The sequence below is a fragment of the Fundulus heteroclitus genome, chromosome 6 (genome assembly GCF_011125445.2).
Source record: "Fundulus heteroclitus isolate FHET01 chromosome 6, MU-UCD_Fhet_4.1, whole genome shotgun sequence".
NCBI classification, from domain to species: Eukaryota; Metazoa; Chordata; class Actinopteri; order Cyprinodontiformes; family Fundulidae; genus Fundulus; species Fundulus heteroclitus.
Genome location: NC_046366.1, coordinates 22,659,229 through 22,679,859, shown reverse-complemented (window position 1 = coordinate 22,679,859; position 20,631 = coordinate 22,659,229). Strand labels below are relative to the sequence as shown.

Below are 20,631 nucleotides of genomic sequence, written 5' to 3'. Positions count from 1 at the left end.
GCTTGTCCGTGAAGCAGTTGGTAATCGTTCAGATTATTAAACAACACGATGCTTTTCCATGTTGTGCTCTTTCAAATTGACATAGCTTTGCGAGAGAACCTTCACTTGAACTACAGATGGCGGTGCATTTCAATGAAGCAGCATCTTTTACATACCAAGAAGCAACATAATAAGTTCAGTCAGAAAACTTTAAATTCCTTCCAAAGCAGTTTTCAAAACAAAGTCTACTAATGTGAGCTATCCTTACACATGCACTATGTGAGTGTTATATTTCAGCCTTCAATGAAAAAAAACAACTGTCAAGCAGAGTTAAATATATAACATATACAGCATTACCATATATTTTACCTCCATACATTTCAGTATTTACCCCAGTTCACATCTCAAAATGTATCACCTATGAGGTCTAAGCTGTAAACACAAGCATCTGAACTCCTCCTCAACTCAGGGCCAGCTCTGTCGCCATTGGTGTCTCCTGTTTTTGCGATGGCACCATCATTTCTGGAGAAGTTAGGCACTATCGATGTGATGGGGGCACCCTGTGATCTAGACTGAGTGTTGGACTAGCCTCTGCTGAAACTAATATGAAGCATTCAGACATGTCACGCAGTTCCTGCACCTATTTTCCTTGTGCTCTCTTGGTTCTCACAGAACAGTAGTTTAATTAATGCCGTCACCATGTTCAGCAGAGGAATTCCATGCTTTTATTGTTTCTTCACATTCAGGAATTGTTTTCTCCTTCAAAAAAAAGCAAGAATCATACAGCAGAGACGTTGGCACTAGACGGAGGCAAACCCAAGCCTCCGTGGGTTCGAATTGTGATCTGAGTGATGCTTCTCTTGGCTGGATTGAGATGATTTGGATTGTAACACCTCCAAAGCCATTTCCGGAGCTCTGTCTGGACCTGCAGCCAAGCACATAAGGTGGAGTGTGAAGCATCTCGCTGTGCACCTTGAAACATTTCTGTCACAAAGCCACCAATTGCCCACCTCTCCATTCATGAAGCAGTAGAGAAGTGCCACAACAAACCCCTGCAACACAACAGAAGTCACTTTAAAATCAGTCGATATAAGCCTTTTAATTTATCCACACATCAGTTGTAAGATAAAAGCCAATGTTTTATTGTGTAACTAGCACATAAATACGCTCTACATCACAATACCAGCAAAAAAAAAAGAAGAAAGTACACAAAATAACTTAATTTGGTAGCAATCTGCTGTTGAAAACTCAGCTTGCAGCACCATCACTCTTAGAAAATATTTGTACTTGTGGGATTTCTACACTAGGTATGTAAAAAGCTCTTGGCGGCAATTTTCGTTTATCTAGAATAAGATCCAACCCCATTTTTCATACAAACAAACCTGTCTGCCTGTGAATTTAGCTGCTAGGCCTTTAAACATGTAAACAAGGTAAACAACAACATAAATTCCCCAGTGGTTGGATTTGCCTGTGAGTATACTTGGAATGAGTTTCCAGAGGCTTTTTGTAAGACTGAGTATCTGTTCCAAACTATTTGTGATATTTCAGGTTAAATATCCCTTTTTAGATGCGATGAAAAAAGCTTGTTTTTCAGCTCGTTTCTCTATTTGGTATTTTCAGTAGAGTTGAGGCGTGCCAAGCGTTTTGAACTACATCTAATCAAAACGCTAAGTTGCAATTGGCTTGAATTATCCTTTGTTTGAATGTTGCATTAGCATGTCCCCTTGGTGATCCAAGCACAAGTGGGAGCAGACAGGACATGTCCACTTATGATCCTCTCACCAGCTTCAATTATGAACAAATACGCACTAGGTTCTTATTTGCAAAAATGGACAAGTTTATCATCTGGTCCAATTTGGTAAACTCACATACATATATTTAAGAAACCGTCTGGTCAAGCTGGACAATTTTTTAGCCAAGTTGTTCATACATTTACGGTAAACAATTAATGTGCACCCTCTTAAAATGTCTATATTTTCCTTATTTCATACACGATTTATTGAGGTGTTCTTAGTTTTTCATAGAATGTTTTACTTTAGTTACATATTTGTTTAATGCTGAAAACTGTGAAAACTAAATCCATTAATTCATCCGAAAAAATATTTTCTGAGTGAAACAACAGTTGCAAAAGTGTGCACACTCTTAAACCCTTTTTCCCTTGAAGCCATTTTTGTTCTATTTTCAGACTCACTTATCAATTATAATTAATCTGATTAATCTGAAATGTAATTCAGCTTTGCTGTTAGATTTTACCTATTTGCATCCTTTTGCAAAGCCTTAGTTTGGAGAGGAGTAAAGCATGAGCAGAAGAATCACATTGATGGTACAAATGTATCAGTCAGGAGAAGAATAAAGCTGCATGCCTGTACAACCAGAAAGACACCTGTCAATAAAAGCACACTTTTAATTACAGGTGTTCAAGGAGGAAACCCTTGTTCTCCAAGAAAAAAACATTAAGACCAAAGTTATGTTTGTCAGAGAGAATGTAGACAAAGACCAAGATTTCTGGAATAAAAGTCTTTGGACCGATGGTCTTGAATTGAATTACTTGGATAGTGGAAGAAAGCACATGTATGGCATAAATCTAAAACAGCATTTCAGGAAAAGAAAAACAACAACAACTGCAGGACACAGCAGCTGTGAAGCATGGAAGTGAAAGTGTCATGGGAATGCTTTTTGCAGCAGGACCTGAACCACCTCACCATCATGGAGTCCAGCATGGCTTCTATCTTTTCAGAGGGTGCTTGTGGAAAATGTGTGGCCATATTTAAAGAGTATAAAGTTGAAGCAAAACTGAACCCTGCAACATAACAACAACCCAAAACATACCAGCAAATGCACCAAGGACTAGCTGAAAAATAAGAAAGGAAAGCAGATCTTGGTCTCACTGAGATGCTGTGAGGTGACTGGAAACGGATGTACACACAAAACGTCCCATAACCAAATCTCAGCTGAAAGTGAGGAGTGGATGTCAGAGACTGGTCGATACAGAGGAGAAACATCTTCCTGAAGCTATGGCAGCTAAAAGTGGTGAGACTTGCTATTAAGGGGATGGGTGTCCTAACTTTTTCCTAAGTTAGAGTACCTTTTACGTTATATATTTTATGGGGGAATATTTGCATTTGACCTTATGGTAATGTAAATGTACCCTGAGCTGTGCTGTACATATCTCCATAAACTAAAGGAGTTGGGTTTTTGTTGTTTGCTTGCTTGTTTTGTTTTGTACCTTTTCACAACAGGAAAAATACTGCTGTGTTTAATATTTTGGAGAAAGTAGTGACATTTGTACCTGGGAGTTGATCTGCCGGACTCACTATTTTCAGGTTGCTTCTTAAGCTATGGGTATTTTTTTTCTTTTAGTTTTGTTTGACCGTATTTATAAAAAAAAAAAAAAAAGTTGTATACCTGAAAGGATCCCAGGCCCAGCTCGATGTACAGTCTAGCAGCCACTCCAGTGTTCTCCGGCAGGAAGGCAAATACCGTGTAGTGCATCCCAAACAGAGGAATGAGGAACAGGGTGGATTTAGCCAGCCTCCTGATGCAAAAACAAATATTTGACGTAAGCACAAAAAATTTAAATGGACATATATTTTGTATATATAAAATGTATATATTTTGTATAAATACATTTTTATATCTATATATTTTTGATATATCTATATATATCTATATATATATAGATATATCTATATCTATATCTATCTATATATATATATATATATATATATATATATATATATATATATATATATATATATGTGTGTGTGTGTGTGTGTGTGTGTGTGTGTGTGTGTGTGTGTGTGTGTGTGTGTGTGTGTGTATAGAGCGCTTTTCTAGTCACACAGACCACTCAAAGCACTTTGCATAGTAGCCACATTACCCTGATTGCAGACACGGATGTGCTTACACTTGTACACCGAAACAAAGATCAATAGGCAATTTGAGGATAGGTGCCTTGCTCCAAAGAACATTGACATTTGGCAGGTGGAATCAAAGCCACTGCTTTCAGATTGCAGGACAACTAATCTTCCCATTGCGCCACGGTTGCCATCTATTTAAACTTTAACATACTGGAGTAATCAGAACTCTCTGTTACATATCAGACTTTAACAATGAAATTCAATGCACAGTAAAATAAAAGGAATAATTTAAGTTTTTACTGGCTATGACTTTTTTCATTATATCAACCTTTAAATCTGAACTAAGAAAAAGAAATGGGGGTCACTATAATGACTAAGAACTAAGCTTGGTGCATATCACTGTCGGGCTCTGTATATTATAATCATAACAAACAAAAGGCTTAAAAAAAGCTTTCAAATTTAAATAATATTTTATATATATATATATATATATATATATATATATATATATATATATATATATATATATATATATATATATATATATATACAATAAATTTGAAAGTCCTTATAAAGCATTTATGTTAATTATAATTAAATAAAAATAAACCAATTAACAAACGTACATTCCTCATGCTGAAGTGGGGGCTTAACGAAAAGTAGGTTTAGTACTGGCTTACATGTTGTTGTTTTTTTCCAAAAGATACTTTTAATCTGATAAACAAGCCTCTTAAAAATACATATTCTAATTTATGGAATATGACTGTATGTATACACTTTTTATTTCAAAACAGCTTCCTGCAAATAATGTGGCTTGAATCTGCTTCTTTTACAGCGCTAGAACAAACTTTTGCTTTAAGTCAGTGAGACAGAGCAGTGAGAGGTTTCATTTAATGAAAAGTCAATAATCAGCAGCTAAAATAAGCTCTAACACATGTGTCTGCTCAAGTTTTTTAGTCTGAAATCAATAGATCAGATTAAGAGTCTCTTTGTTGCTCTCTAGAGCATGAAAATGCACTTTGATGTTGGCCATCTCACCAGTCGCACAAAACAATAGAAAAACTGAGGTATTAAACGTGACTGCTTCAGGATTAAAAATGAAAAACCCATCTGGACGTTTCCTGTTTACAATAGGGTTGTGTTTTTCTTTAGTCACACCTGGGTTTTGGGTCTTTTTGTCCTCGTGTCTCTGATCTACCTGAATGAGACAAAAATTTGCAAGGCAGAACTGGAGCCTTTGAACAAGTGAAACATTCATTGAAATCTGTGAAACAATTCTGCCGCACAGCCATGAAAGAGGCGTCTATTTCTAGTGTCTAGATGCTATTTATATTTGCTCTCTTTCGAGATGAATTCAGCTCAGCACAAATCTGCACTAGCCAAACTGCAAATACGGGGAAAATAGAGTTCCAGGTGAAGCAGGATTTTGTGGGTTATATGCTGTAAACAGCATTTTCCAGATTAAACTGCAGGAAAGAGGCCGTTCATTTTCATGAAAGCATATTTATCTTGTCCCCTCCTCGTCTTATTATTTACATAATACATTTTTAAGCAAGAGTAAAGGGTATTTTAATATTTCACAGAATAAAAAGAAACCATCTTTCTAGCCTGATATCTTCTCTGAAATTTCTATAGAAATAACGTTTAATGTTAAATTCTCAACCATGTATTGAACCTGTGTGTATGTTGCTTCGGTTGGATTTGTTGATTCTGATAGATTCTTAAAAGATCAGAGCTGTGCCAACCCCTCCAATCTCGATAATCCTGTTCCTGAGAAAATTAATTTATGTTGCATTATTGCATTCTGTGTTCAAGCTTAGTCTGTTGTGCCGGTATGTTGAGACTTACATGAAATGGCTAGTGTCACTGTTTCCAGCCGTGGCTGATGATTTAAGCTTTTGGACCAGAATCCGGATAACGTTTAGGAAGATGACTATATTGACCTGTGAGAAATGCAAAAGGCACAAACATAAATAATGGTTAAAACGAAACCTAAAACATCCGTTTATTAGGAAGCTTTTAATACACCCAACAATTTTGCTTCGATGTAAAATATACGTGAAAAAAATATACAATGATACATGAAAAAAAGAAGAAAAAGTGACATTTACAAATATTGCACCAGTTTTTATTTGATGATTGATGATGATTTCCTTGAGCCTTCTATGTTACCCTGGTTGTGTTTTGTTTCCACTGTGGGGTCTGACACCAGGGCTTTTTATGTAAATTATGTAGCTTGACACTGAAAGGCTTCTCCTCCTGCAGCAGTGTTGCCACTTCAGAGCTAAGATTCTACTATATACGTATTTAGATGTTATATATAACATACAAAATATTTTTATTTATATATGTATAACATATACAATTTGTTTTACACATAAATATATGTACCCTACTTATTAACAATGACTGTACAAGCACACAGTTTGCCACAATGTAGCACAACTTATCACTTATCAACTTTCAAATTGCATTTTTGAATGAAAAGCATCAAAATTTGCATATTTTGTTTTTTGTAATACAAATGAAATAAATTAATGAAATTGATGGGCTATGCTTCATGGACTGGTTATTGTTAATACTTCCCTAATCTGCGGTAGAAAGTTCTCATGTCACAACACGACTGCAGAAAGTGTCGTTGCAGAGTCCCATTTTAGCAAGTTTGATTAAATAGCTACATTAATGGAGTTTAAATGAGTATGCGTTTGCAAAATTCCAATGAAAATGTACATATTTATAGCCAATTTCTATATGTGGTAAGCACTGCTTGCTTCTCAGTCAGAGAACTGTGTTGAGGCCCCCGATATGATTTACTAATAGTAACTTCACAGAATCTCTCTTTAAAAAAAAAAAATCTAAACTATTCTTTTAAGTTAGGATTGTTCAACAGATACTAATTGAAAAATGGAAGCTCTGAATCAACATAGAGTATGACCTAAATGAGTGAAGCAAATCTAACAGTAAAACTATAAAAATCTGTTCATCACGTTGCAACAGTTTCACAGCCTGTCACTCACCAGCAGCGAGGCTGTAATCGGTCCTTTGATGATCCACCAAATGCCAACATTGTCATTGTCATCCCAGCAGCTGCAGTGAAAGACAAACTGAATTCAGCTGAGCATAAAGTGAGCTGCTTTAACATATCTAACACAAAGAAAAAAGACAAAACTGATGATACCCTCTGTCGTCATAGAAAAACCTGGTCAGAACCCAAAGTATGAGGACCATTGATGGTAGTCCTATAAATAGAAGAGCACATCAACTATGCATGTTAAATGAAATACTGACATGTTGATAGACCTAAATAGTTCTTTGTAGGCGTAAAGGACATTATGATTTCTCTGCATATCACATTTATCTCTGTCCTACTTGCATTTTACCGCCTTAATAGGCATCCAACGCAGTCATAAAATCGTGTGAAACATAGATATAGAAAAGAAAACTGGGAGTTAACACACACACACACACACACAAACATTTATTTTGCAGCTTGGAAAAAAAACCTTTGAAGCAGATACTTTTTGTTTTTAAATATTCTTTAAAAACTGGTAATTTCTATATTTTATAAACTGTTTTGAAATAGAACAGAATTAAATAGCATTAAAAAGCAGCTAAATGCTGTCCCATCTAACCAGTGTTCAGACGCAGAGCTTCACAAAAGTATTTTACACCCTTAGAACTTTTCTACACACTGTCAGCCATAAACGTTAATGCATTATATTGGGATTACATGAGACTGAGCAATACAAAGTAACACATTGTTAGGTGGAAGGTAAATGATTCATGGTTTCCAATGTTTTTTACAAAAACAAAAGTGTGATATGCATTTGAGAAGTCAGTAATCAACCCTATTCACTCTGATACTCTTTGGACATTGGCTAATTAGAAAATAGACTCTGTTGGACTGTAATCAGATACCGGTCTAAATCCAGCTGTTCTGGGAACCCTCAGGGGCCTGTCACAGAATATTAGTGAAGAAACAGCACCATGCTATTTATGGAGGAAAATGAACATTGCAATTTTCCTTGAATGCACCATAACCACCATGAAACCAGGTGATAGTAGCATCATGTTGTGGGGATGTTGTGTTTTTTTTTTCTCACAGGAAACGGGGTTAGTTAATGGATGGAGTTAAATACAGGTAAACACTAAAAAAAACTGTAAGAGGCTGCAAAAGAGTAGGGCTGCAACAACAAATCAATAAAATTGATAAAACATCAACAATTAAAAACGTTGGCAATGAATTTCCTCAGCAATTCGTTGAGTTGCGCGATTAATGCGTCACTCGCATGTCACGGAGCCGTTTACCTCGCCTGCAGGTGGTCATCAATGCTGGCTGGTTGCAGAGCGATGTAAACGAAGCTAGGTATTAAATTTTACAAATGACGACACAGAGAAAATGGCTCGAACCAACTCCTCAAAAGCCATTACAATATCTGACGTTTGTTCTGTTTCAAAGTGAGAAAACACCGACAGCGCTTGGCTCGGGCTGCAAGCGGAGTCCTGCACGGCCAAAGTCGTGCTACGGGGTGCGACCTTGACATCAGGTATCTAATGTGGCTCTTAGCTGGTTAATGACAGGAGCTTGAAACATGCAACATTGCCTGATTGGATTAAAATGTGTTCAGATTAAAAGGAAAGAAAGTATTCCGAATGCACCGTTTATATGGGCCCAAAATCAAATAATCCAACCATGACGTGCGATTACTTGCGCCAAGCTTTATTCAAAGGAGAAACTCTGGCATTAGCAGAGTTGATGAATTTCCATAAAATAACTGCAGATGTTTTGTATTTCTTCATGCGGAAAAAACCAACAACAAACGCAGAGGCGTGTTGGTTCTGATTGTCCTGAGCGCACAGAATGGACCGGCACCAGGTTCTGAGATGGTCCAGAACTCCTGTTGTTGCTGTTGAGAGAGCGGAAGGAAATTATGATCGTCCCAAAATGTTCTTTGCTGCACAGCGCTGTGGCCCTACCCTCCACATGCAGGCGCTGTAAGTACATTAATTAATGGGAACAAGCGTTTAGATGGACGCTGATCGTATTATGGATCATAAACCAAATGTAGCATGTGGTATTTACATAAAATGCAGATTGTACTGAAACTATGAAGTGAGCTGGTGGTTTATTTGATTGTCAGAAGTGGTGTTTTTGCACTGGTTTCATTGTTTTGCCCAATTTTTTTCCCTTAGATGCACTTGAACAAGGGTGAGGTTCAACAAAACCGCATTTGACACCACAGATTTACAGCTTCACTTTCGTTGTGTTAAATCGCTGTTCATATAGACATTAACTGTTAAAAGATCGACTTACAATCTAGTCAAAATAAACTTCTTTATTTGAAGCAAAATTATTTATTACCCAATATAATTGTAACACCTAAGTAGCAACTTGTTTTTTGTGCTCTTTTTTCAGTCCAAATGTTCTATTTGAAAAAAAGAATTTGAAAATAGAATTTGTCTGATTTATTGATTAATCATAAAAAATAATTGACCGACTAATCAATTATTAAAATAATCATTAGTTGCAGCCCTACAAGAGTTGATACTGTTATAGACCTTTACCATCTAGTCACAAAATACAGAGCTGTTAGAACTAGAGCTATATTGAAATAGTTGAAATCAAAGCATACTCACTATATTCATGTTTTAAAATGGTCCAGTGGAAGTCAAAACTTAAAACAAAATGGTAATATATGGCAAGACTAGAAATTGCAGATGCTCTCCATACAATTTGACAAAGCGGGAGTTTTATTGTGAAGAAGAGTGGAACAAACATCCAACCTTTGGATGTGCAAAGACGATACAGTTAAGGAAAATGGCTACCATGCCTTTCAGATTTTTCTCAGTTTTTTTTTTTTTTAAACTTTAACCCTTTTCCTTTTATTTTCCAATCATGTAGTTCTTAATCAATCACATGAAATCCTAGTAAAATAAATTTAGGTTTGTAAATGTAATGTGACAAACTGTAAAAAAAAAAAAAAAAAAAAAAAAAACGAAAGGAAAGGAAAGGAAAGGAAAAATGGTACCACTTCACAATAGGTTTATAGTTATGCAGTTAATTAATCTGTAAACACTTCATAACTAATTCATGTGTTTATTATGCATTAAGGGTGAGGAAAACACAAAACTGTCCGGTTTGCCAGATAGTGAGTCTAATCTGTTCGACCATTTATTTAATCTAAAGTTGCTAATATTAGACATTTCAGACTAAGTTACTACCTTGTAAGCACAAATTAGTCAGTTTCGTCCCTCTAACATATCGATAACGTATCTATAAACTATTTATTAGCAATCTATAAGGGGGGACCTATTGTAAAGTGGTAGCGAAAAAACACAAGGTGCTGTACAATGTTTTCATCATTCATTTTCAGTAAAACCTTCAAGTTTTAGGCTTCGTCCATTTTCACTCATTGTTATCCATGATCATAAAATACACTTGTACATCTTACATCATCTCAGCAGGTATTTTTCAAAACTAATGTACCTTTGAAACTTTTGATCTGATTATAGTTCAGAGGGATGCCCTGGGGGAGTCGATAAAATTAATAGGAGGGAGCGCTCTGAATGATTTTTATTTTTTCGTCCAAAGCCTTTACCGACAGGGTTGAAGGAAATTCATTTAATCCTCAACACAGCTTGATGGACGGGGGCACAACGCGTTTCTTCTTTATCTCCCGTCACAGCAGGTGAGTAGGTCTCCTGAACTCTAATCTTCGTGTCTTGCAGACACCGGCTTGTTTGTGAAATGCCATGGCACGGTGGAGCTTTTCAACCAATTTCACTAAAGCTGCTTACAAAACCTCCTGAGTTAGAGTCATTGTGTCACCCTGAATGCAGGAAACCCAGCTATTCTTTAATTAGACTGACACAAAGTCTGCGCCTTCATCCCCAAGGGTCTGATCCATCCTGCTGCTGCTCTTCATCGCATCTAACCACGGATTCCGGTTGAATTCCCAAAAGCAGTGATTGTACGCAGCACAAGCTGGACCTTACCCCGGCTTATTACTTATTACATTACAAAACAAAACACCCAGCGTGACCTGTAAGCCTTTTTGCCTGCTGCAATTTCCATAGCGTCCAACTTTCAAGAGCTCTCCAGTAAAAGGAAAGAAATAACAAGCCGTCTGCCTTTTCTCACCATCAACCCTATAGTGATCAGCCGGTAGCCGTCCGCTCCGCTCGGTGTGGCTGAATAATACTGTAACATATTGGTAGCAGAACAAATGAGACAAATGGGACTTGAAAGTTTGAGAACACTGGCTTAAAATAGCGACATGGTATAAACACAAGATTGCGAGAGTGGAATACTAAGACAGTGGAGTGTTGTTTTGTTGGGATGACACGATACAATAGGAAATCTCTTAAGTGATCCATGAAAAAGGCTGAGGGAAAAAGAAGAAGGAAATGAAACAAGAAGTCCAATTGTGACGGCAATCACGGCCGCTGTGAGAACATCCTGCCAGCAGGCTTTGCGGAGACTGATTGTTGACTGAAATAAATTACAGTAGGCTACTAGTCTGAATGAGACAGAACTGTGTGCTAACTCGAGTTAGATGAATGAAACTTTAAACTTTCTGAACATTCTTCTTAAATCATACTGAGAGATTAAAGTATGTTTTTATTCAAATGTATCTCAAAAACATGTTTTTTTAACCAAAATAAAGTATATTAATGGGCTAACTATTAGCCACCATTAATGCTAAAGCTAGCATACAATTTCAAGCTTTACATGGGCCCAAAGCTAAGGGGCTATTTGGTATTTTTAATGTGTCCAGGCTGCATTTAATCGTATTTAGTTCAAAAATTACAAATATTTATGTAACATGCTGCTAAGTAGCCACATATGGTTCTTTTTACACACAGAAACGGTTCTTAAATCTCACCATAAAGAATTGTTTGTTTCTAAATACAAGGAGAAATGAAAGACTAAAAAAAAGATTAGTTCAGATAGCCTGTTTTTTTTTTTCAATAATTGTACATTTTCAAAAAATAATTATCATAATGTTGTAAAAGATATATATGTTTTTTCAACCTTCCAGGTCTTCCAGCTTCAAAGACCTGAAGCTCATCTCAAAGAGTTAATCGTCAAAATACCAGTGAAGAAACACAAAAAGCTTGTCAATAATTATAAAAAGCATTTCATTGTTGTAATGCCAATAATGGCTTTTCCATTGGCTACTGAAAATCAACAAGCAAATAGTTTTAGTAAATTGTATACAAAATTTTTTTTTTCTTATTTAAGCTGTTATTATTGAGCTATTACGTTATTCCTTTTTTTTTTGGAAGCTGCAGATCTTCCTACCAGAAGCTTCTTTTCTACACTGGTAGTTTTCTGTATAAGTAATTATGAATTCAATATTTATCAAATCATAGTTTATTTTAGTGTGTTTTTGTAAAAGCAAGCTCTAAATTATTGACGTTATTTCCAGTCAGAATAAAACATTAGTTTATACCTTTTGGCTTTCACAGCAATTCACAATTAACCCATCAGAAGCAGGAATTACACAGTGTGACCCTGTGTGCTAGAAATTTATGGGAGGACGATATCAAGTTTAACGCCGCAGTGCCCTGCTGTGCGTGCAATTACGAGTCTGTGATGAGTTTGCCATCCATAGATGAATTCTACCTTTCTTACTCACCCCATCCGATGAGAATGTACCACCAGAAGTATTTCCTCTGAGAAACGAAAGTGAGGGCCAACAGGGTCTGCAGATACATGCCCTCCACCAGCAACCAAAAGTAATTGGCCAGGATGCTGAACTGGAAAAAAGCCACGGCTGACTTACACGTAGCCTGGAGGATAAAAATAGACACAGAGTTAAAAGCATCCATCTCTAAGAACTAAAGAGGAACTCAGCTCCATCCAGAACCACCATTGCTGTTTTCAGGCTGTTAAACCCTAAAAAAAACATGTTCTCCACTAATAATGACCAATATTATCACTCTATCCTCTTTAGTCTCAAATTTCTCAGATGTACATCAGTTTGAATGTATTTTTTATTTTTTTTCCATTGACATTTATTTTAATGGCTTGTAAACACATTGCAAGACATCTAATTAATGCTGTAAGACTAACCTTTAGTGACATAAAAATAAATATTACAGAAAAATTAATCTTTGCTGCAATTTTAGAGATTATCTTATAGATAATGTACTTAGAAGAACTAATGCTGCAGTAAACATGATTTAAAGGACATAAAGGTTATTTGTATCATAACATAATAAAGATGAATGCCAACATCAAACATTACATAATTTTTCAATTAATTTAGCTAAAACATTGCCAAATTAATTTTTTAGCGCGAGTATTAAAGCATTAAATTGATGTATTTTATTTGAGGATGCAGTTTGAAACTTGGAGTTTGACTGACGTTATCAATGGTTTTCAATCAGATGTGAAAATAAGCAACAGCAAGGGTAGAAAAGGAACACACATATGTGTGTAGGACAGAATCACCTAGAATCAATATTATTGTGTTGATCCATATTTGTAATCCATTATTTACTGACTGTTGGATTTAAAAAAAATACTGTTCTGCATGCTGTTCTTCACTGTTTTGACTGTTCATTATGTAACTTCCAGCATTGAGGACTTCAACAGTGCGCTTTTGAATTAAATTGGAAACATGGTTTTGTGTGCGGCCGTGATTTTACAGAGACTTAAAACTTAAAAAGAACATAAAACCGTCGTAGTATTAAAAAAATATTATGGGCATTAGATATCCCGCTCTCTAACCATCTCAAAATTATTTTAAAATAAAGGAAAGCATTCTTACCTAAGAATTGCTGTTCCCTTGTCAAAACCACTGTTAACCAGAATCTACTTGGGGTTATACCCTTGGAATGTGAAACCTTTATGTTAGGATAAGCAAAACTTTTAATTTAACAAGTAAATTAAAGCTTTGGCTTGCTCTAAAATTATCTATTTGATAATTTGAATCTAACTTGAATGATTTTTTTTTTTATTTCTCCTCCTGTAAATGTTATTGTTATGACAAATTTAAAGCTTGAATTGATTGTCTGTTACCCTTTCCTGGTTCTTTGTGGACAAACAGATCTCCTATTTGATGAGGTGTATTTAACAGTCAGACCCTCCTCTGCAACACGTTTCTCTGTCAGTCCTGTTGGATTAACATTCCTGCCGTCCTCAAAACAGAGACTTTCTGGTTTTGTATTGTGATTGTTTGCTGATAGGCACCTCAGAACAACTGCAACCTGAAGAGTCAAAAACCCTATGCCCAAAGATATAGACTGTGACTGGCCCTCCCTCTGGGCTGACTCAAAGGGCTTTGTGCCAGTACGTGTACTTCCCAGCCTCGAGAGTAGGTGATGTGCTGGAGCTTGCTCGTAACGTGTGACCCTCGGACGAAGGAGAGGCTGACATCTTTTGCGTTACAGGTGAGATGTGAACATTAAAGTGCTCAGGGATGAAACTGTATCCCTATTTGTTCTCCTATCCTCTTGTCTTCATTACTTTGAAATGTCACTAGTTATCAGATAAGGCTGAAATAACTTTTACGAGGGCTTCTTGAAAAGTATGATACACACTTAAGGGTTCAGGTAAATGTTAAAAGGTGAAATGTTTTTATATATTCTTTTTATTATGATCAGTGCGGTTAGAGTGTTTATTCTCTGTTTGTCTTTCTCATCAGTTAATACCTGTAGATATGGATTAGAAAACAACGTATGCCTAAAACTATTTTTTGACTTACTACTTACTAAATATAGTAGATGGTGGGTAAAAATCTTCATTCAGTCATTAAGTTTTCCATTTATTCCCACCTTTGTTCCTTTTTTCTCGTTACCTCGTCCTTACGATACAAGTTACTGTGGAACAATGGTTGACTCAAAAATGGTTGATTGTGCAAATGCCCTTTGCACAATCAAATTTTGCACATACAAATGTTTTTTAAAAAATACTCACCTGTATACTGTGACTTCTCCTGCATTGTCTGCATTTAAATTGTTTACTTTTAAATCACTGCTACACCTTATACTGCAATTTAATTTTACTGCAATTTACAAGCTGTATGCAACGAAATTTCGTTCTGTATGCACTCTGTGCATATAAAATGACAAATAAAGTTGTCTAAGTCTAAGTCTAAGACTAATTAACGGGTTTACCGTAGACATAGAGCAGTGGTCCAGAGTTTCATCCGCAAACAACACCGCATCCTTAATGAACACAGCACTGGCTCTCAGGACGAAGGAGGAAAACAAGTTGATGTGGATGTAGTTTCTGGTGCAGCGAAATTTCCTGTATAACACAACACGGGGTCACACACCAAGCAGGTTCTTGGACTGTTTCTGCAAATTAAAACCCTTCAATATACTGAGAGGTTGATGGCACATTCCCTAGTGTGACTTTTCAAAACCACAACATATGATTATTTTGTTATTAATGTAAAAAAAATGCTCTTATTCTAAACATGCATGTTTCAGATATTATTCTGTATGTAAGGTAAATGTGGATCCCAACATTTTTCCCCTGTGTTGCGCCATATGTGTTCATGTTTTTTTAGTCTATGCTGCTTTGTCCTCACCTGAAGCCTGCAAACACCACTATGGCGGTAAGTAGGGAGATGAGGGAGGTGGCATACCCTACAGTGTAGACCTGCCGGAACGCACGGAGGTAACTAGTCTGGAAGCAGACATAAAAATAAAAGTTAAAATTGAAAGGTTTAGGGCAGAAAATTCAATAATTTTTTAACAGATATGTAGCTTTCCCTTTGAAATAAGTCTATAAAAGTAGCCTGAGCTAAAGAAGGTGAGCATTGAGAAAGCACGATTGAAACAAAATGTGTGTGTACCTCAGACTCAGGCTCGCTGTCATCACTGAAATGACAGGCGTCTTCATAAGTTGGATACATCTCAGACCAGCCATCTGCGGTGCAATTCCTGTAAACATACCCTGACAACAGAGCAGAAAGCAAGAATGTGAAGAAAAGGTATGGGGGGGGGGAGCGGGGGGAGCACCTGAATCATTGTTCAAATTTGCACGTAAATTCAGTGACTTTTTTCGTGTATCAGTATTTCCGAAAGTAATTTTCTTTATTATACAAAGTATTTGGACAGTTTTTATGCTTCACTTCGGCAAATGGCCATTAATGTAGATGCAGTAACAGACTTATAAAGCTGCTGCCTGCTCTGGTTTCTCAGTATGAGGTTGTTAATCGTATGAAGACTGTTAAAGGTCATTTGTGATTTCCAGCAACAACCCTTGCTGATATTTTAGCATATTTAAACAAAATAATTTCTCTGGAGCGTGATTTGCTCTTGTGCCATTGACTTTCATCAAGTGTATGCATGTCTCATGAAATTCACCCTGGTTAGGTTCTCGCTTCTGCCGGCAAAAAAATAAAAAAAGTCAGAAGAATAGCGTAAAAAACACCAAGAGGTTCATGAAACGTGACTTTGTAAAAGCTCAATTGCAGTTCATTTCACCTTATTCAGATAGTGACAACTCCCAAGAAATAGGGACTTTACAAGGCACGTGTGTTGAATTCATTTTCAATTATGTGAATCCATTGCAGTCCAAAATAAACTGTGATCAAACTAACTCATTCTAATATAACCTAATCTCACAATTAGGTTGTACCCCTGTTTGTCTCCAGAACTTCCTGAATTATTTTACTGGAAGGTGTTGGAAAGCGTTCCTCAGACATTTTGAAACACTGGTGTAACTGAATCACACAAGTGCTGTAGATTTGGCAGCTGCAAACCCTTGATGCAAATCTCATATTGACTACATGCAAAAACTGCTCTTTTGGATTAAGATCTCTTGACCATCTATAGATGTTACTTTTCTGTTACTGTCCAGCTTTGGTGAGTCTCTCTGCACTACGACCTCGATAATGGCCCCTGTTGTGGTCCTCTCCTTCAATGCTCAACTCAGAGAGGTTGTTTTGCACGTCATGGCTGTAACAGATGGTTATTTGTAATAATCTAAAGCAGTCTGACCATTCTCTTCTCACATCTGCCATCAACATAGTTGCTTTTTTTTTCATACACACAAATGCCACTCACTGGATATTTTCTCTGTTTCAGGCTATTTTCTGTGAACCTGAGAAATGGCTGTGCGTGAAAATCCCAGGTGACTAGCAGTCTCTGATAAACGCAGACCAGCATGCTCATTCACACCCTGACGGTGGTGAGCTATGTTAGTAGCCACAGCTGCCCTGGGGCAGACTGTCATATACGTATCGGCGCCACCGGGAACGCTGACCACACAAGGAGGCAACTTGGGTGAAGTGTCTTGCCCAAGGGCACAACAACTGAGATGGTGGGATCAGGGGATCCAAGTCAGTTAAATCTCTGTTCTTCCCCGTTGTGATGTTCTGCCTCGACACTATAGAACACCAAAGTAAATAAAACATTATGAAATAATTAGTGGTGTCCCGATACCAATACCAGTGTCAAGTACTCATGCTCGTACTTGTAAAAGCAACCTGATGCTCTGAACCGATACCAATTTTCCTCCTGAGCTAGGCTATGCTACAACTCAAAGGCTGGAAGCCACTATACCAAGTAGTGGTGCTATACACCAAGATGTTTAATTCTATTTCTTTTAAAAAAGAATGAAAAATATTTCATAATAATGAGCTAATATTTGTATAAGCATTCAGTTATTTCATAATTTCACTGTCACTTATACCTTATAATACTTACATCTTATTTATTCAAGTAGATCATTATTTCATAATGGTTTATTCATTTATTTCATTTTGAGCACTTTGGTGCTCCATGTAAGAAAGTGATATATGTAAGAAAGTGATAGAAATAGATGGTATTAATATGGGGTGACATGTAGAAAATAGTTCCTCATCCTCCAAATTGGACATTAATTTTGGATCTGAATCTCACCATCACGGTATCTTGCAAAGTAGCTTAGAGGTTCAAAAACATTTTCTAGGAAGCAAGAAACCTACAATTAAAAATGAAACCTAATGGAAGTTCATGATATTTTTAGTAAGAAGTCGTTTTGGTGGGAAGCCCAAAAAGCAAGGCAGATGTGCATATAAAGTCAGATTTTGTCACATTTGTGACGCTACATCCATATTGCTCACGACCCAACCACTTCAGTTAAAAAATTACAGATTCTATTCACCTTTTTTTAATAAGAGAAAAACTTGACATCAGAGTTCTGACAAGCGGAGTCAGTATTTTCTCAACAAACCTTTGATTTCTCATATTAGTATGGATTAAAATAGAGAAACAGCTGAAATGAAAAGCTATTTATTGGCCCTTTTATCAGTGTACTGCTTGCACAACTCATTGCACACATTTGCTGATGCCACAGGCTACATTATTACTGTGATAACTTTTGTTTATTTGATACAATAACCACATTTGTATGCCGTAACTGCAGTAAATTGGATCACAAAGTTGTCATTCCTCTGCACACAGTCAGCTTGACATCTTTGCACTAGTGTCCTCTTTGCTTTTGGCCCATTTTTCTCCATTAGGTGACGTAAGTCAGAAACCATTTAATGCTTTCATGTCTGTTCAAGTCCACTGACTCCAGCTTAGCATCCATTTGGGAAACCGAAGTCATCAGGGGAAGGTCGTCAGCTGGATCCTGTCCCCCAAAGGCTTTGGGACTGGTTATCAACATGTGTGTGCTTGCACACAGTGAGTGCAGGCGTTGGTTGGGTAGCCTGTGCATCAGTTTAAACAAAAATAAAGAGAAGAGAAAACTTTGGCAGGGGGAATTGTTTTCTTCATTCTCTCCCTGCAATTGGGACCAGCAGGAGTCCAAATACTTCAAACAACATTTCTCTCTATTTGGGTGATCTGCATTTTTAGTGTGAGCCACTGCTCCACTGATGCTAAAGGAGAGCAGGGTATTATTAATTACTCCATCTAGGAATGTCCCATTTTGACAATACCGCTGGGAATAGGGCACCATTTTATTATATAGAGATCTCCATATTTTTGATAATGTCCAGCAAAGTTTACACTGTAAATTTAATACTCATAGATTAACAGCACTTTTCTCTTATAATTATAGCAGTAAGTAACCTACATTTTCCTTTGGAAGCACTAAAAAAGGCACGGGTTTGTCACAATATGAGGGCAGAAAGACAAGATTTTTAACTCTTCTTGCCAGAAACATCCCAGGGCAATCCATGTCCATGCCAAAATACATACATGAATAATTCATCCTGGGCTCCTCCATCACTGTCTTCCCTTTGCATTAGCATTTTGATTATGTTATAGATAATTAACCTTATCAGCAAAGAGACACAAGAACAGGATTCAAACACGATACTCCACCTCTTAACAACCACGCTGATTAGATGTTGAGTACAAGGGATTCATTTATTTCTATTTTAACGAGGTTGAGCGTTTGATGAGCTATGCAAACCGACCTTGATTGCTGGAGAAATGCTGGAAGACCTCAGAGCAGGATAAGTTGACAACTTGCCCGGCGTCTGCCCTCAACCAACACCCAATCTCGTCCCACTCTGTTTTACATCCTGCAAAGCATAAGGACATAAGCAGAAGGGTCAGTCAGTCACAATCAGTCAGTCGTTGCCTGTCACCCTACATTAACAATTAATTTGCTGTTACTTCAAACTTTTTTTAATGGGGCATTTATACCGTTCCTGTTCCGGGTGGTCTGAGGTCACAACCCTGTGAATTTTAAAAACGAACATGGTGGGCACGCAAGTTTATTTTCTATGTCTTCTAATTCTTAGGGTGAACAGCAAACAGGCTTAAATTGGAGGCAACCGGACTTTCGTTCAGTTCTTTCTGGAAACGTTTCGACGCCTATACAGGAGTCTTTGTGAATTCCAAAAAAAGGTAAAAAACAAGGGAGGCGGGGGACATTGAGTCTGAATGGACCATGTTCCACGCCTCTATTGCTGAGGCGGCTAGTCGGAGCTGTGGCCGCAAGGTTGTCGGTGCATGTCGCGGCGGCAACCCTCGAACCCGCTGGTGGACCCCAGCGGTGAGGGAAGCCGTCAAGCTGAAGAAGGAGTCCTATCGGGCTTTTTTGGCCTGTGGGACTCCGGAAGCAGCTGATGTGTTCCGGCAGTCGAAGCGGCAGGCGGCTCGGCTGGTCGCCGAGGCAAAAACTCGGGCGTGGGAAGAGTTCGGAGAGGCCATGGAGAAAGACTTCCGTACGGCTTCGAAGCGATTCTGGTCCACCATCCGGCGTCTCAGGAGGGGGAAGCAGTGCAGTACCAACACTGTTTACAGTGAGGGTGATGTGCTGCTGACCTCGACTCGGGACGTCGTGCGTCGGTGGGCGGAATACTTCGAAGACCTCCTTAATCCCACCAACACGTCTTCCATTGCGGAAGCAGAGCCTGAGGACTCTGGGTCGGGTTCTCCCATCTCTGGTGCTGAGGTTGCCGAGGTTGTTAAAAAGCTCCTCGGTGGCAAGGCCCCGGGGTGGATGAGATTCGCCCTGAGTACCTTAAGGCTCTGGATGTTGTGGGGCTGGTGTTTGGTTAAACGCGGCTCTGCAGCATTGCGTGGACATCGGGGGAAGTTCCCCTGGATTGGCAGACTGGGGTGGTGGTCCCCCTATTTAAAAAGGGGGACCGGAGGGTGAGTTCCAACTACAGGGGAATCAGACTCTTAAGCCTCCCTGGTAAGGTCTATTCAGGGGTTCTGGAAAGGAGGGTCCGTCAGATAGTTGAATCTCAGATTCAGGAAGAGCAGTGTGGTTTTCGTCCTGGCCGTGGAACACTGGACCAGCTCTATACCCTCAGCAGGATCCTGGAGGGGGCAGGGGAGTTTGCCCAACCAGTCTACATGTGCTTTGTGGATCTGGAGC

General features: G+C 37.9%; 1 protein-coding gene across 1 annotated transcript in view; it reads right to left on the bottom strand.

Annotated features, from left to right (window-relative positions):
* Positions 1-14: 14 nt before the first annotated feature.
* LOC118563364 (pituitary adenylate cyclase-activating polypeptide type I receptor-like) overlaps positions 15-20,631 on the bottom strand; it is a 24,603-nt gene continuing 3,986 nt past the window's right edge. Inside the window, exons 2-12 of the mRNA XM_036137779.1 lie at positions 19,214-19,321; positions 15,653-15,753; positions 15,386-15,483; positions 14,967-15,099; positions 12,482-12,635; positions 7,018-7,078; positions 6,857-6,926; positions 5,688-5,782; positions 3,385-3,514; positions 990-1,031; positions 15-904 (exon numbers count right to left, since the gene is read on the bottom strand). Of these exons, the coding sequence (XP_035993672.1) occupies positions 758-904; positions 990-1,031; positions 3,385-3,514; positions 5,688-5,782; positions 6,857-6,926; positions 7,018-7,078; positions 12,482-12,635; positions 14,967-15,099; positions 15,386-15,483; positions 15,653-15,753; positions 19,214-19,321 (1,139 nt within the window). The 3' untranslated portion in view covers positions 15-757. The remainder of the gene's footprint in view (positions 905-989; positions 1,032-3,384; positions 3,515-5,687; positions 5,783-6,856; positions 6,927-7,017; positions 7,079-12,481; positions 12,636-14,966; positions 15,100-15,385; positions 15,484-15,652; positions 15,754-19,213; positions 19,322-20,631) is intronic.